Genomic DNA, 18,168 nt, shown 5'->3' on the forward strand with positions numbered 1-18,168 from the left:
AAAAGGATGATGAACAGAGTGCCGAAATGTTTCAAACATTCACCCCCAGTCACAGATCTGGGTTAAATTCATCGTGCTCTTGCTCACCATGCCACCCCAGTTTGGACCCATCTATATGCAAATAGGTCTTTACACTGCTCACCATAGGAACACTCCAGTCCGAACTGCCAGGCTAGGTTCTTCTCACCAGGCTAGCTTGAATCCAGTGTCACAGCGAGCAAGGGACCTACATCTGGTCCCACCCTGGCTACTTAGGGCAACTTTAGCAACGCAAACTGGGGTTGAGTGTTTGAAAAGTTTCAACACTCCATCCATCATCCTTTTGTGTATCTAAAGTCTCTCTAAGTGTTGTAAGTGTTCTGTGGGCTTTTAACCATGCCTATCACTTTCACTTGTTCGCGAGCTTGCCTTTCAAAAATCCCTTGATGCCATTGGTAAATGCTTTGTTTGTCCCACCTCTGGGCAGTTTTGATACCACCTTGCAGACTGATCCTGTTACATAGATTATTGTATGTTTATACTTCAGCGTGGGCAAATAATTTTTTACTTTTGTCTCTCCCCTTTGTGTTCCGTGATGGCCATGGCGCTCACAGTGCAGAACAACAGCGCAAACTCCATTGAAGCGCTAGTCACATTGTTCACATACTGTAATTTCTTTTGGCTCTCCTCTTCATGCTCCATAGCTTTCCCGAAAACAATTGTAATTAATAAATGCTTTATGTAAAAAACACAAATCTTGAACGCTCTTGGCACAGCAGGAGGGCGAATATTACAATATTCGCTGCACTCAGGAAACTCGCCCCATAATGCTTTGCAGGCATTCCTTTTAGAAAACATTTTTGCTCCTAGCCTGTGGTGATCCTAGGACAATGGGACCACCAAAACGTTCAGCACGATGCACTCTTTCTGTCTAGGTCATCTCTGGGTCCTCACACTAGGTTAGGGGGGACCACAAAATAATAATCCCTCCCACCATTCAGTGTCTATTTAAGCTCTCTCATGGCTGGAACTTTAGTTTTTACAGCTGGGAGTAGTTTGTATTTTAAGGGCCTAATTTGTAATATTGTTGCAGTAGGCCTGCCAGCCATAAAATAGTGTAATGCACTACGCCATCTAGGGGCTGATATATATGGTGGCACTGCATTATTTTCTGCCATTCTGTTTTCATATGGTTATGCCCTCTGTTTCTTAGAAATGCTATTTTTATTGTGGTGTCCTCTAGGGGCTCTTCTGAGCATTAGTCAACATATTACAATATTCACAGCACTCGGAAACTCTCCCCACGATGGTTTGCTAGGCATTCCTTTTAAAAACATGTTTTTGTTCTTAACTCCTAGGACGATTGGACCACCTTGAAAACGTGTTCACCACAACATGCTCTTTCTGTCTATATCATCTCTTGGTCCCCACACTATGTTAGTGGGGACCCCAAAATAGTAACCCATCCCACCATTTAGTAGATTTGTAAGCTCTCTTATGGCTGGAACTTTTGAATTTAACTTAGGAGTAGTTTGTGTTTTAAGGGCCTTGTTTGAAAAAATATTCAAGTTGGCCTAGTAGCCTTTTAGTTATATGCAGGGCCACTGGAATTATGTGACAAATAAGGACCAAAATATGCAGCAGGGTTGACCAATTAATGTGACAAAAGAAGTCCAGTTATAAATTTACATTGGCAATAGCTCCAACTCAAATAAATGTGAGACCTATTACATTGCAAATGCTTGTTAATTCTCATTCCACAGCTGTTCCCTGCTTCCTTATCTGTCTTATACATTTTTGGGTTTTTCTTTTACATTTCTGGCTTATTTTTAATCCCTCCCCTAATTTCCCTCTAGATTGCTTCTCTTAATCACTGTTTTATTTTTACTACTTGTTATCTCTAATGCCTAGTTTCCTACCTCTGGTCCTTTAACCTTGATTTAACAGATTTTTTCCCCAGTAAACCATGTTTATCTGACAATCACCTGGCCGGTCCTCTCCCCTCCGAGGCTTCCACAGCGAGTCAGATTTGGCATGGACGGGAAGGTCTTCTCACAGCCTTGGTCACTGTGTCCGCAGCAGCAGGAGTTTCTTTGAGCAGACTGCACTCCCATGTGGTTTTTCCTAGGGATCGATTCCGGTGTTGTCGGCCCATGCCTATCCACCTCTTGTAGCCTGGATCTCTGTGGTCATAGCAGCAGTGTTGGCGGTTTTACCACCACCATCTGGGTCCGCCCTGGGGTCTCTGTGGGTATTCTCAGCACCTGCCTCTTCTCTGCGAGGAGGTGGGGGGAGGGGACGCAGCCTGGTATGTGGAGGGAGAGAGGGACGACCTCAATCCCCTTGTCCCCAGCCGCCACAGCTGGAGTCCCCATGGGCTGAGTGCTCCACCTCTCGGTCCGCTTAAGAGCTGCTGGCAGTTTTGGAAGCTCTTCTAACTTGTGGGAAGCCCACAGTAGGATGGAGGGATGGGGGCAGTTAGTCCATTACCAGAACGGGCTGATTTGGCTTCAGAGGAGCTGGATGCAGGAGGATATTTGGGATTGGTGCAGAGCCCATTTAGATTGCGGCTGCCATCTTGGGCTGCCATGCCAAACCCACAGAAAAAGAACTTCAGTCTGTGTAGTATATAGACCACTAATTACTTTCCTCTATTTGCCCCATTTGTCCTAGTAGGAGTTAGCAGCAGAGTCTGAGATGATATTTGATTAAATATGGCGGTCTACTGGGCACAGTTGAAATGCTGGGGATTGGGAGAGGTTGACTTTCAAAGGATTTGAAGGCCCCCTCGGAAATGACCTAACAGCTACATGTGGATGACCTGGGGTGTGATGATCTAAACCTCCTCATCCAAAAGTGGCAGTAGCAGAGTAGTCACCCTGGATCACCTATATGGAGACAATCTTGGAGAATAAAGTCTCATGTCTGTGCGTGGGCCGGACTTCACAGCCCCTTCTGTGCTTTAGCTTTTAGTATTGTTCCCTTGTACGTGACCCATTTGAGTTGTTCATTTCCATACCCTTGGAGTGTGAGTCCCCTGGGGGATTGGCAAAACAGGGTTATCTGGCATTGTGCAAGGGCCAGGGATAAATTTGCAAATCTTGCCAGGGATCTGACTGTTACTTCCTTTAGTGGCATTTATGTAAATCATCACAGTTTCCCAATGAGGGGCAAGGGTCACACAAGGGTCACACACCCCCACACTACAGGATAGAAATCTGTCTCAGTCTCTTGCAATAGAGGGCATGTCACCTGTGTCCTTGGCAACATCAGGTTAATGCACTTGGGGTTAAATATGTCTTGTGGAGGTAAAATATCTGTCACTGGGCATTTTGAGATGTGCAGGTGCAGGGCAATTATCTTAGAATGTTTTTCCAGTCCTCATCTGAGAGTGCCTGGGTTACATCATCGGTCTCGTAGCTTCTGCAATGCGTTTTGTCTCGTGTTAGCAGCACTCTATAAATAAGAGTAATAGCATTTACTTGACAAATGATGGTGCAAATGGTTCCTAGGCGTCTGTGTTCTGGGTCTTCTTGCCTATCCCCGCATGTCCGCCTCACGTTTGCAGCGACTGCCCCATTCAGTGAAAATGGTGAGGAGGGTAAAGCATATTACTCTACGAGAGCCTCAAAGTCCTGTATTTTCCATCGACATACTAGTTCCCTAACACTTTCATACCCTTCTGTTCCACTCACTTAAACCAGACCAATTTCCCTCCTACAGGAGTTGTAGTAATGCCAACAGGGGGAGGGCCTTTGCATTGGGAACCACCTCCTGTATTCGCTGCAAGGCCCAGGCCCTTACAAATTGCAGGGTGTCCAGTAGGACGGCAGATTTGTCTATGCCTATTAGGTATAATCAGTGTGGCCAATAGCATGGTAAGGGCAGGGATAGAGCATACACCAGTCACTGTCTCATTCTTCTACTCCTCCCTTCCACACCACTCTCTCCCTCCAATCAAAAAGTCTCCAGAAAGCCACGTATTTCAGTTGTCGCCAGGTAGTAAAGACCACCAACATCCGTGAGGAGCCGCATTTTGGTTAATGACTGTGTACGAGATACCATGCCCCATATGAAGTATATCAGTATGCTGTCCTTTGTCAGAAAGATGGATTTCGGTTGCTGAATTGGTGGAGCTGCAAAGTAATACAAGAGACTGGGAAGCAAAACCATCTTCAACATCGCACTCCTTCCCGCAATGGATAGAGGGAGTGTCAGTGACACATTTGTGGAAGTCCGCAGGGACATCAGTGATTGTCATAGATTCCCCTCAAGGAGATCGGCTTAGGTGTGGTAAATAGGTACAGAAATGTGAACGGTTCCCAGTGGAGATCCTGCCCCACCTCTGCCGGTATAGCACCTCTTGTCTGAACATGTATCTGGTATGCATTAGACTTTCCACAATTCCCGGAAAGTCCCAACAGTTGGCTAAAATCCTCCAAAGCACTAAACGCGACCTCTACCTCTGAGTGTTCTTCTCAGAGGTACACATACAGATCATCCACATACATGGAGATAGATATATATGGAGATTGTCCAAAGAATGTTGAGTTTATTTCCTTCTTCTCCTTTGTCCCTATTGCCATTTCTAATGTCCATCTATCTTCTCCTAACTCTCTTTTTGAATTAGCTTTTTCCGGTAAAGTTTCATTGTTTTGCTCACCTCCATACCGGTCTCATTCCCCATCGATCTCTCTCCAGCTGCCTGGTCCTTCCACATGTGCACGACGGAAGTATGTTTGCATCTCATAAATACTTGCATCAGGTGAAAGGTTAATGGTCCCCATTTAACGTACCTTCCTGTTGGCTCCACTCTCCAAACAAACTGTAACGATTGGCTGAAGTGGGGTACTCTGTGCTCTGTCTCAAAATACTACTGGGCTATAACTGTGTTATTACTGTCTGATCTGTGCCTGAATTAAGACATGTGCTATTACTTACAGGCTTTTCGGTCACAATGTAGTAACAATTCACTGTTCTGCTGTCTCACCTATCACTTGTTGACTTTGTGCCTGCCTTTGACGGGATAGGGAGCACACTACTATTTGGGTGTTTTGTGATATATATACCACATGCATAGCACCTTTTTAAGGAAGAACACTTTGTTGACAGCAAACTGCGCTGCTGTATGAAGCAGCTGAGATAGTAAAGAACCTTGGTAGCTTGCGGCACACTTTGGATTATTTGCAGGTGCATTTCACACTGTGAATTAATTTTATTTTACATTGTTGAGCTGTGCCTATTGGGTTTTGTGTGTATTTGAAAAGCAGTGCTAAGCATGTGGGCCTTTGCAAAAGCTGTGCAGGGACTGCGTACTTGCCGGACATTTGTGAGCTTCTCAGAAGGCAGTTAATCTTTGTGTTATGCGCAGCGTGCATTGTTCTGATGCATTTTCCATCTTGTGGAAATAATGAGCATATTTCCATTAAATGTGACCACAGAGGTTTGTACAGTTGATGTTGCAAATTGTGAGTGGGAAGAGAAACCTATAAAAAGTCATAGGAATTACATGGTTGGAAAACCTTGTTCACAGGCTTTGGGCTGGAAAAGGAATATTGACAGCAGGAATATTGACAGCAGGACTATGCAGGTGGATAAATGTAAGAACAGCTTCTACATTGATGGTTGAAAGCATGGAGGGCAGCAGAGGTGTGGGAAATACAGAACGAGCCATTTGACTTAAGAGATGATTTCAAGAGAGTGTTTCAGGTGATGGGTATGGTCCAGGAGTGAAATGGTGCTAAGAGGCTTGGCTCACCATCCACATGTTCGCTACACAGATGCACCATAACTTTCAACTAGTAGGCCAGCATACTAGTGTGCTTAAAGATGGAGCAACTAAACAACAGACTGTGGGCTAGCTGAGCCTCCTGGTCCAACCAGGGAGCTCCCACCTCCGTGGACAATACTGACAAACTGAAAATAGCAAAAAATATTTGAGAAAAGTAAAACCACAAAGTAAATAAAACTGCTGCTTTATGGCATATTGTGGTAATGAATGAAGCCAGGCACCTATGTGAACAATAATATTTGATGTATGGCACTACACTGTGATGTCCACCCTGCTGTCTTGAGTCTTTCTGATCATCTTTTAATTCAGGAACTGTTCTTGTTTTAACAAAATATTGACTAGGTGTATCTGCCTGAAGCTGTAACTAGTATGAGTTATATGTGGGTGCCTTTTTTCCATTAAGTTGCTCTGTGAACATTGGTAAATTACCACCTTTGCTGATATAAGATGTGGCATGTTCAACAGAACTTTTATTTAAATATCTGTGTATGGCTAAATGTGCCTTCATAGTTCAGAGATGATAATGAAGGGAATGTTTTTACAATCTATTAAAATTTGGGTATGCACATTCCATTATGTTTCCATTTGAGTAATTTAAATCTCTTTACATCCGACAGAAAACAATCCATGAATGTCGAAAATGTTTAAGAATAATGAAGATAATACTGTAAATCTGCAAAAACAGTCTGAAATATTGAGTTCCAGTGTCCAGGAGAACACAAGTGTTGTCAGAGACAGACCAACCAGAGAATAAGCTGACAGATCTTGGAAGAAGTGTCAAGGGCAATTCAGTGATTCAACGAGTCTGAGCTGTGCACCTCAATGCCAAAAAAGACGAAGAAATGACCTCTAGAAAATTAAGACAACACTGATAAACCACCTCTGTCTAAATATGTCCAATACCAGCTTTGATTGTGTGATTCGTAGGATGTGATTACAGCCTGCTTCCCTTTCTAAAGTGATATCAGCCCACTATTCAGTGCTAGAGGTGTATGGTAAACTCTTTCAGACCATTCCACAGCAACCAGAGACAACCACATGGAGTGGGGCCAGACAACGGAAAGTTAAAGTAAAGAGGAGTTCTTCTATATAAAATACAAAGTACTGTCCCAGTTTGCACCAACCAGAAGGAGGATGGATCTTTACCCGCAAGTGTGTAGAACCATTATCTAATCTAGAGACACAATCCCCCACAAAGAAGCCTTACACACATCGAGTGTGGCAAGTAGTTGGTGACCATTGCACTTTGTTGTTAAATCGGAAGGCAAACATGCAAAATACCACCCACATACAGGGAATTTTAGAATAGCACAAGTGCTTTATCAGCCATGTTGACCCTTCAGAAAGCACAGTCATGGGATGTAAGCAAATATATACCTGACTCAGAGACACTAAACAAGAGAGAGGTATCAGGCACATGCAGTAAGAGCTTTAGTTTGTCATCAGAACTAAGGCATCCTCAGCAAATGCACACAGAAGAAAAACAATTTAAATGCACTGAATGTTTAAAGAGCTTTATTAAATTATCTTTCTTACAAAGACATCAGCGAACACACACAGGGGAAAACCCATACCATTGCACTGAATGTTTGAAGAGCTTTAATCAGTTATCAAGTCTCCAAACACATCAGCGAACACACACAGGAGAAAAACCATATGATTGCAGTGAATGTGGAAGTAGTTTTATAGATTCCTCGAAACTCAGGAGACATCAGCGAACACACACAGGGGAAAAACCATACCATTGCACTGAATGTGTGAAGAGCTTTAGTCAGTTATCAAGTCTCCAAAAACATCAGCGAACACACACAGGAGAAAAACCATATGATTGCAGTGAATGTGGAAGTAGTTTTATAGATTCCTCAAAACTCAGGAATCATCAGCGAACACACACAGGGGAAAAGCCATTCAAATGCACTGAATGTGTGAAACGGTTTAGTCGATCTGCACACCTAAAACGGCATCAGGGAACACACACTGGAGAAAAACCATATCATTGCAGTGAATGTGGAAATAGTTTTAGGGATTCATCAACATTAAGGAATCATCAGCGATTACACACAGGGGAAAAACCATTCAAGTGTAGTGAATGCGTGAAGAGCTTTACTCGATTATTAGACCTAAAGCACCATCAGACAACACACACAGGGGAAAGACCATTCAAGTGTGGTGAATGTGTGAAGAGCTTTAGTCAGTTACCACTCCTTATAAAGCATCAGAAAGCACACACCATGGAAAAACCATTCAAATGCAGTGAATGCTGGATGTGCTTTATATTTTTATCAAACCTAAAACGGCATCAGAAAACACACACTGGTGAAAAACCATTTAATTGCAGTGAATGTGGGAAGAGCTTTAGTCAATTAGCACACCTAAAAGAGCATCAGAGAACACACACTGGAGAAAAACCATATCATTGCAATGAATGTGTGAAGAGGTTTAATCGATTAGCACACCTAAAACAGCATCAGAAAACACACACCCAGGCAAAAAACATTCAAGTGCAGTGAATGTGGGAAGAGCTTCATATGTCTATCACACCTAAAACACCATCAGCGAACACATACACACAGGAAAAGCCATACCAAAAACCATACCATTGCAGTGAATCTGGAAGTTGTTTCAGTTTTTCTTCAGTATTAAGTTATTGTTAGAGATTTGGTTTCTGGTTTGCAGAGCGATGCATCCTGTCTAAGCAGGAGCCACAGACCTGGTCAGGGTAAGTCACTCCACAACCTAAATTCTTTGGCTTGACTTGCGAGCCAATGTGTAAAGTATTTGTGCAGCACTTAACCAGTAAAATAGTGAAAACACTACACAAAAAGGACTCACACCAGTTTAGAAAAATAGAACGTAACTTAAACAAAACAAGACCAAAACAACAAAAAAACAATTTGTAGAAGTCAAAGTATGAATTTTTAAAGATTAAATGCAAAAATAGTGCTTAAAAGCAAGAAGCGCCTAAAGAGTTAATTGGTCGTGCTAGACAAAGTCAAGAGTTCAGGCTGAACTCAATGGAGTGCGGGCCAGATACAGGGGACTCACTTAGGCCAGTTGAACAAAAGTACCTTGTTCCTGCGGTTGCGTTGGCAGAGATGTGGGGTGCAGCTGAGCAATGTGTTGGTGAGCCCCACGCAGTTCTTATGTGCCAGGTTTCTCCATGTGGTGATGTGACGGTTTTGTGAGCGATGCACCAGGTCTGAGTTGTGGAGATTATGAATGCAATGTGCCGGGTTGCTGCAGAGGCGATGCGTTGATCTTCTCCACGAGGTGGTGGCAAAGCGTTGGTTCTAAAGCCGTGCGATGCAGCGATCCCGTTCCCGCAACATCGGTGCTGCATTGATTGGTAAAATATACAAACCCAGCACACTCAAACAGATTTAACGAACTCTCATTGGAGAATATTCATAGCTACTTGTGGTGTTTACTCATTTTCTGCAACAATGATGGTTCTCTGACTGCGGCCAGAGAACAGTGTAGAAAATCAGAAATGAAAGTAGGAAAATGTGAGCTGTAGCTCTCAGGGTCAATCCTTGCAGTGCACAACATTTACCTCTGAAGCTCTGATGTGTGAGAAACAATGCTCATTCCTATCATCATTCAATCAAATCCTAGGAGACAGAGCAATTGAAACATAAGTTATTATCGGGTTCCTGGTTATCCGATTTCTTGACGATTAGGTAAAGATTGGATCTTGAACAGTGAAGAATTCTAGCGCTTAGAAGTATTATTGACTGTGCTTTACATTTCTTGACCCTTGGGCTGGAAAAGAAATCCAAATTCAGAAGAAAAAGAACATGAATGATAGTCATTCCTGACACAGATGATATTCTGGTTTAGTGTTACAAGCAAAAAGGAACCTTCATTATATTTTGTATGGAAAGTTTTGTAAACCAATGATATTCAGAAAGACAACTTCCCATCTACAAGGCTACCTGTCCCGCACGAGAACTGACTTCTCAATTTAGGCTTAGGGCTCTGGGGATGTTACAACTAATTTAAAAGGTAGTTTGGTTGATCAAAAAGACAACTGTCCCTAGCTTTCACTACAGTGTACGGAATAAGCAGGTCGTCCATTGCTATGATGCCTAGTTGCAAACACAGAGGAAACTAAACAGATAAAAGGATAACAGATCAGCAGGTTGCCAACAGTTAGGTGTTGAGCTACATTTTCAATGTATTAGGGCTCTTAAAATAGAAATATATATTTTTTTTTAAAGAAAGAGAGAGATTCTAACTTTCTCGTAACCTCAGATGATCGGGGCGTTCTGTAGTAATCAACCAAAAGTAGGAAACAAACTGAAACCAAAGATTTAGGTCAAAAAGTGACTTAATTAGCCTAAGGATTCCTATTAACCGTTGGTTGGCGGCTGATGCTTGTTCATATTTCTGCAGGTTTAATTTAACTGTTGGTGTGATATACTATGGAATATTTTCAATTAACCTCTTTATCTTTGAATGTTTAATCAAACATATAATTGTTTTTCGATGTAGGATGTATCTTATACCAGTTCCTTGTTTCCATTGTTTAGGAATTGATTATTTAATGTTAAAATGTATTTTAGTCACTGACTTATTCTTCTGTACTATTGATGTATCAATTTCATAGTATATTAATTCATTCCAAAATAAATCTTGATTGATTCGTTCACACACGTTCTGTCAGCTCTTCTGTGATTTTATATGGTTGAAGAGAGGATGCTTGAAATTCATGTCTAGGGTCTTCCTCATCTTGGAGGTGTGAGGGACCTGAAGTAACACTGTTGGTTAGTCAAATCTCAAAGGGGCGGGCACAGGGACTCGTAGCTGGAGAATTTCACTGTTGATCCTGTTTATCGACACTTAATCATCATCACTGATTGCAATAAATGACTGGATGAGGTCCCCCTCCTACCTTGTCCAGATGGGCTGCTAGCTGGGTATAGTGAGCACAGGTTTGTAAATCAAGGTTTTGTGATGTATTGGAAGCATTAAAATGGAAGCCTGTTGAGACGCTGTTGGTACGGCTAACAAGAGTGCACACGTTTATCTGTCAACAGTGCCCCTTCATAGAAAAGGTCATGCATACTTTGACTCTCTGTCAGACCTAACCTATTCTACACCCTCTCCAGCAGCACCTGTGGATGCCCGACGAGTAAACACCGAACAGTCTCGAACAAACCCAACCTGTTTTACACCGTCCAGCAGCACCTGTAGACAGCTGGCGAGTGAACACCAAACAGTCTCACAAACTCGACCTCTTCAACGAACCAGACAAGGCCAGACACAACTTCCATGAGTGCATGAAAGCGGTCACCAACTGGATGAGAGATAGCTGCCTTCAACTCAACACACACAAGACCGAGGTACTCATCCTGGGCCCTCAACCCAATCCATGGAGCAACTCATGGTGGCCACTAACCCACCCCTGCCAGCCACGCCCGCAACCTCAGAATCATCCTGAACGCCGACCTCAGCATGAACCATCAGATCAACTCAGTCACCTCCACCTGCTTCCGCACCCGCCGCCTCCTATGAAAGACCTTCAATGGATCTCCCTCGAGCATAGAAAGACCGTCGCATATGCCCTCATCACCAGCAAACTGGACTACGGCAACGCACTCTATGCCGGAATCAACAAAAAACTCACCCGAAAATTGCAAAAATATCCAGAACGCCTCTGCCAGATTGATCCTCGACCTACCCCGACACTGCCACATCTCAAAACACCTACGCACACTTCCCTGGCTCCCCATTGAGAAAAGAATCACTTTCAAAATCCTCACCTACGTACACAAAGCCTTCCACAACACCGGACCTACATACCTTAACCAGCAACTCAACTTCCACGTACCCCACGGGACCCTACACTCAGCCCAGCTCTCCCTCGCAGAAGTACCCCACATCAGGAAAACCAGAACAGGAGGACGCTACTTCTCCTACCTCGCCGCCACCACCAGGAACGCCCTGCCCATCCGCATCAGACAAAACCACCTCCCGTCCCAGCTTCACAAAGGCGCTGAAGACATGACTTTTTTAATCCACCTCCTGTACACACTACAACCCCTCCACCCCCTAGCGCCTTGAGACCCTAACAAGTGAGTAGCTGCACTTTATAAAATCTGATTGATTGATTGATTATTCTGCATCCTCCTCAGTAACACCTGTAGATGTCTGGCGAGTAAACACTGACACTCTCTCACAAACCCAACATATTTTACACTTTCCAGCAGCACCTGTAGACAGTTGGTGAGTGAAAAATAAACATGCTCTTATAAATGCAACCTATTCTAGGTCTTTCCCGAAATTCAGGCAAAGTGCTAAGCCCAAAATCCAGAGAATCATGAACTCAGGAGAGTTCAGAGAGGAAACTGACAGAGATTTGCCTTCTAAGTGCGCCGAAAGGACTCCTAACATCGTAAAATCATACACATTCATCAGATTTTAAACAAGGGTCCATATATTCACGACCTTAGTATATGATTCTCAATAGGAATCGAGCCAAGAGAAACAATTAAAAAAAAATACATTTAAGGACTTTCTTACTATATGTCATAGCGCAAGTGGTTCCTCAGGACCAGTACCCTCCAGATGCCCACCTTCCGGCAACACTGATTCTGTACTATACAAACAGAAGTTCGAAGTGGCCAGATGAGGGGAACGGTTTTGGGGAGGCAGACCTGGAACGAGGTGATATCCTGGTTGGACAGTTCAGCTTGCGAACAGCTCTCCTTGACTATATTCATATGAATAAGACTTACTCTGATACTTACCTCTGAATGATATTAAAAGATGCACACTGCACTGTTCTGATCACAAGTGCAGAGGTAGCTATGACTCATGTAATGCACAGCACTGTTCCAGTCTCACATGCAGGTACAGCCCAATAGCATATCCTGTTCAAGGACTCTACTTTGCAGGGGAAAAAAACAAACTTGTGTTTTGGACCAAACACGCCTTTTGCAATCAGTACTAGTCCAGATATGGAGAACAAACTCAGTCTTTGATTCGTTCCAGTAAACTTGATGCACTCTCTAGTGCAGTAATCAAACATTCAAAATGTGCCAACAATATGATAACACCCAAGTCTCTGTTTTGGTAGCACGATGATTTCCTAGTACTGTATGTACACCCGCCTTTGGTATTTGCCCAGGATGAGTAGTTACCAAACTGCTCACTCGCATCATAGGAGAGGGCTGAAGCACACACAGTACACGAAATAACTGCAGCCAAGAGTACAAACGGACTTGGGGCTCACTGTGGTTCAGTAAGTCTCCACGATGCAATTGCTTAAGTCAGGTCGGGAAGGCCAGCCGGCCCACTGGATCTGCTCAGGCGCCCAATGCTGCTTCAGGAAAATCGGCCATTATAAGCAAAGAGCCTCGGGTGGGGCTGCTTTTTATAGGATCGGCCATGCCCAAGATGGCGACCAAGATTCTCCCTCAAGGTCTCATTCTTTGTGGCACATACCTAGAATGATAACGCGCAGTGAACAGTGTGCTGTATAACGCCTTTAGCATTCATTCTTGTGCATATTCTGCAGTCTATATATGTAATACAACATGTACAATGTCTTATAAGGAATAAAGCATTTATGGACCTCTTGGTTTTAATAATGCACAGTATCATCTATGGTGTCTAAGACATCATTGGTTTCAGCAATGTACAATATTACCTATGGCATTTTACGGCATCATAATGTCTGTGGCTTTAGAAAGGCGCAGTATTGCCCATAGCGTCTTATGGCATCATAATGTCTGTGGCATCTATAGCATCATTGGTTGCAGCAAGGTGCAATACCATCACATATCACAGAAAGCATGTTCACTATTTTACCATACCCCAGTGAACTAGACCAGAGAGGCATAATCCTGACAGTCCCCCTCCCATCCCACCCCAAATATCAAAAGTCCTTGCGATATTTCAAAAGTGGTACTGGATGAGTAACATGAAACTGACATATGAGGGGGGCATGAATAGAGGCCAAGGGCTCCCAAGAGTCCTCATGGCCATACCCTTTCCAAGGCACCAGACACCACAGAACCCCCTTGTGGCGTTTCACATCCTTAATAGCACAAACTTGCTACTCCATGTTGATGTCCACCATGATGCGAGGTGGCGTACTGGAGGCCTGTGAGTTCCATTTTGGAAGCCCCTGACCTGGCCACTTGCAAAAGATGGAAGTGTATTGCTGATGTTCTGAAGCTGGAGAGAGGAGGCATAGACACTGAAGAGAGGAAAGAGCAGACGGGAGTCCCTTTAGAAATGTCATTAGCACCCTTTGCTGTGAGCGTTTGGTAGTTTGTCTTCTTGAGCACTGCCATTTGGTAGATGGTGGGGGTGAAAAGTGGGACTGCAGTCTCCGTTGTACAAAGTGTAAAGGATCCTTTAGGTGAGGCCAGCCTTTTGCCTGTTTCCTGATCCACTGTTCAGTGTGGCTGTTGATAGCTTGGTTAGAGAAAGCTCTTTGAAGCACCAACAGCAGAGCTACAAACTCAAGAAAACGCTGCTGTGAGGAGCATAACTTTGAAAAGGCTGTATCTGTAAGATAGCCTGGAAAGGGCATTTGAAAGGAGAACTACTCCAATCGGTATTTACAGTTGAAGATAGTAGACACTGATCTTATGTTTGATATATAAAAGTAGGACCCTGCTACCCAACTTGTATTTCCAGTTCCAAGTCTTCTGTGGCCAAGGAAGAGTGTGTTCCATGAAGTACTGAGATCCCTGTTGGGCAACCAGGGCTGAGTCCTGTCTCCAGTCTCCCAGGTGTGAGGGGCTGTGCACCTGACCTGTCCTGAAACACCCAGTAGCCAGCTTGCCTACTGACAAGACATGAACCAGTCACCCCTGCCTAAGGAGCGTCTGACCAGGAGGACTGAAGTGCAGCTACTGAAGGTACTGATAGGTGGCGGACAGAACTATTTACAAAACCCACCAATAGGAACAACCGGTTACATTACAAATCATTTGACCCATGTGATGGATAATCATCCATACTCTTAAGAATTAAGAGAATCATGGCTCATGCTTAAAAATCTGAACAAGAAAATTTTGAAATAATCGAAAAAAAGTGAATCCATATCGAAAAAAATGCAAAACTCTTGTTAAATTGCCATGAATTTTCCATTTAAAGAAAAATTGAAAACATTGAAAAAAAACTGACTAGTTCTCATAGCGAATTTTCACAGCAAAGCAATAAAAAAAAATCAAACCACAATTTGTACATTTTGGAAAAATCTTGGAAACTGTTGCAAACTTAATAACCATATGGCTCTCTGCTGCCATGATAGCTGACAGAGGGAGTATTAATATCAAGAAATGTGTATCACAATGAAAAATTCAAAGCAAGCAAACACAGCTAAAGGAAAACCTGTGACAATTGCAGCAGCATTATTAATGGTCCTCCGGTACATCACCCTTCGCAGTTGAAAGGTTAAACTTTAATCCGTCTCAACATGTGATACATGCGGGGTATCCAAAAGGTTGATCGCAACCTACCAGTAGCTTGTAGTTTTCAACTGAGTAGCTTGCAAATAATTCCCTGTCAGCTGGCTTGACAGTACACAGCTTCACAGCTGATAAGGCAGCTACTTAAACCACTTTGAGCCTTGTATCTGAACACATCCATGTGAAATCCCCCAAGATCAAGACAATTATGTCCTTGTTTATGTTGACCTCAGAGTAGATCTATGCACCATTCAGCTGGGGAATCAAGCACTGGATCTTGGAGCCCGAGGATCGCTCCCTTTGAATTGCCTTGTTTGGCTGGTGCATATTCCACACAAAAACACATCAACCCCCCCTTCAATGAAACGGAAGGATTCACATTGCGCTATGAGCTCTTCAGAGCTGTGTTTGTCAAGTTCACAGTCCTTCACAGGCACCTTTATTCTGATGTGGAAGGTATTAATTGATTCTCAAGAGCTTTCGGGATGACAATATTTAATCAGACACCCTTTTAGTTTTCTGAATTTCCTTCAGCTGACTGAGACATGCAAAGGCAATCGCTTGTGTGTTGGACCCAGCGCAGAGAAGCAAGAACTCTTCATATCTCATCATTGACATCGATGGTGCCAATTTCAAAGGTGCCTCTCAGTAAAACCATCTCACTCCATCCTTCATGACTCACTTTAGCTAAATCCATGCGTCGTACCCACTGCAGCAGAATCATCAGAAACATGGACAGTGTTAGTGATATGTCTCACAGAAGGCTTGTAACCACTTCCTGTGAATAACATATGTTTGTGTTTTCGGAGGCAAAAGTTAGTCTTCTTTACTGAGGAAAAGGTCATTGAGCAATCCCCAACTCTAGTGGTAACCAAACTGAACATTTTCATATGGACATACATCTGATGAACTGCTCTGTGAACAACTCTGACACAAAGTGCAGTTATACAGAGAGACACGTTTTCTATATCTTTTTCACAAAGACCACCACTCTCTTCATCTGAATGCTGATAGTATCTTGGTAAGGGTGCGGCTGTGCAGTGTCTAGTGTCCACTGCCTCTTTTTCATCTCTGAGTCAGAGAAGATCATTCTGTAGCCTTTGCTTGTGCTCTGAACACAGTTGTATGCAACAAACCTCTCACTTTTTGAGAATGTTGGAAGTAAAAATTAATTAACACACCGATGACCTCAGAGGAAGTGAAGCCACTTAACATTTGACTTGACAATGTGAAAGAAAGAGACCCTATTGAATTTATAGACATGATCAGAGCGCATGTAAAGTGATAAAATTAACACCTAGGCTCATGGAAATAAGCATTCAAATGAATATTACACTGAATTTATAGTATGTGCAGTCCTCAAGGTTAAATATGGGAAAGGTTTTGCCCACAAAATGTGAAATAGAGGGTCTGCCATGTGCAGAATAGTCGGGTGCTACTCAGCAGACATCTGAGCAGACGTGTGAAGGTCTAGTTCTTCCCCCTAGTTTGTAATAATTAGCCAGGTTTGAGTGAGACTTTAGCACAACCTCTAAATGTGTCACTCGTGATGATTGAGGATTGAGGGCTCTGATGTGTGCCTGTCTGAACTGAGGCACCCTAGGGTACTTGCATAACAAGGTACAAAGGGTTATTGCACTCTCAAGTGTGCGCTAATGAGGAGTGTAATATGATACAGGAGCCCATTGCAGGAGTCCAACATTTTTTAATAGTGAAACGCCTCTCCCTCATTCTTCAGACCAGACACACACATTTTCATGATACCATGCACACTGTGTGACACATTTCTGGATCAAACCTGATGCTCTAGCTTGAGAATTAATTGTTTCAATTATATATTTCTATTTTTTTCTGTAAGTGAATCTTTGAGAGGGAGATGGTCAACAAAGCAACAACAAAGAGGCAGTCCACACTATCTGCCAGGAAGAAAAGCAGGATGCTGTAGGAGGGACTCCACTCTGACAGGTGTGGTTCCTCCGCTAGGGTGGAGGAGCGTCCCTTTCCCCCCCACCACCACCACCACCACACCAGCAGCAGCAGCCAATCTTCTACAGTAAAACGATAATTAACTATATTATCATTTTATTGTAGAAGGGGCGGGGCCACTGGCTGTGACGGGCACAGAGGGGGAGTGCCCAGCGCTCCCTCACTCCCTCTCAGTGCGCATGTATGTTTGGCTGACCTTCTTGGGCCAGCCAAACATACATGTGCACTAAGCTCTGTCCAACCTGGCACTGCGCTGCCGGGTTGGAGAGAGCAGACAGACACTCCCAGTCTGCATGGGAGCGCTCTGGCTGGGCACTCTGACCAATCTCAATGCTTCTGTCATGCTGCCAGCAGCGTTCAGATTGGCTACAGGGCAGGCTGGGAGCCTGTGTCTGCGGCGAAGGAAAGAGGAGCAGTGGTGGCGGCGGCGGCTCAGGTAAGTTTTGGTTTTTTTATTATTCATTTTTCTCCGCCTCGCCACACGACGCGAGCCACTCCTGCACTCTGACTGTTGCTCTGCTGTTCTGGCCTGCTGCTTCTTGGAATGAAAGGACTGGACTTTGCTTTCTACATCCTGGTTCCAAGGGTTCTCCAATGACTTGGACTGAGCTTGCCTCTTGTTAAGATGTTTCAGGGACATCAATGACTGCTTGTGCCAAGCTACCAAGAGGGTGAGCAGGGGTTATGCTAGCTGTGTGACTCCCTTACCCTGACTAGAGTGAGGGTCCCTACTTGGACAGGGTACAAACCACTGCCAACGAGAGACCCCATTTCTAACATTTCCAAAGAAAGCACTTTGCTCAGCCACGCTCAACTTGGTGGCCGTTCCACGGTTTCAAAGGAAAGGGGCTGGTAGCCGCTCCTTTTGAATTTAGCTCCAGCCCTCTGGAACAGTCTGACCCTTGAGCTAAGGAATATCCAGAGCCATCTTGATTTTAGGAAAAAGCTCAAAACCGGACTTTTACCAGAGATTTGATATCCTGT

The 18,168-nt window shown here is 43.7% G+C and overlaps 1 protein-coding gene across 1 annotated transcript in view; it reads left to right on the top strand.

Annotated features, from left to right (window-relative positions):
- LOC138286975 (zinc finger protein 91-like) overlaps window positions 1-18,168 on the top strand; it is a 249,486-nt gene that overhangs the window by 23,267 nt on the left and 208,051 nt on the right. Inside the window, exon 2 of the mRNA XM_069227342.1 lies at window positions 6,388-8,279. Within this exon, the coding sequence (XP_069083443.1) occupies window positions 7,099-8,279 (1,181 nt within the window). The 5' untranslated portion in view covers window positions 6,388-7,098. The remainder of the gene's footprint in view (window positions 1-6,387; window positions 8,280-18,168) is intronic.

This window comes from Pleurodeles waltl, chromosome 4_1 (genome assembly GCF_031143425.1).
Source record: "Pleurodeles waltl isolate 20211129_DDA chromosome 4_1, aPleWal1.hap1.20221129, whole genome shotgun sequence".
Lineage (NCBI taxonomy): Eukaryota > Metazoa > Chordata > Amphibia > Caudata > Salamandridae > Pleurodeles > Pleurodeles waltl.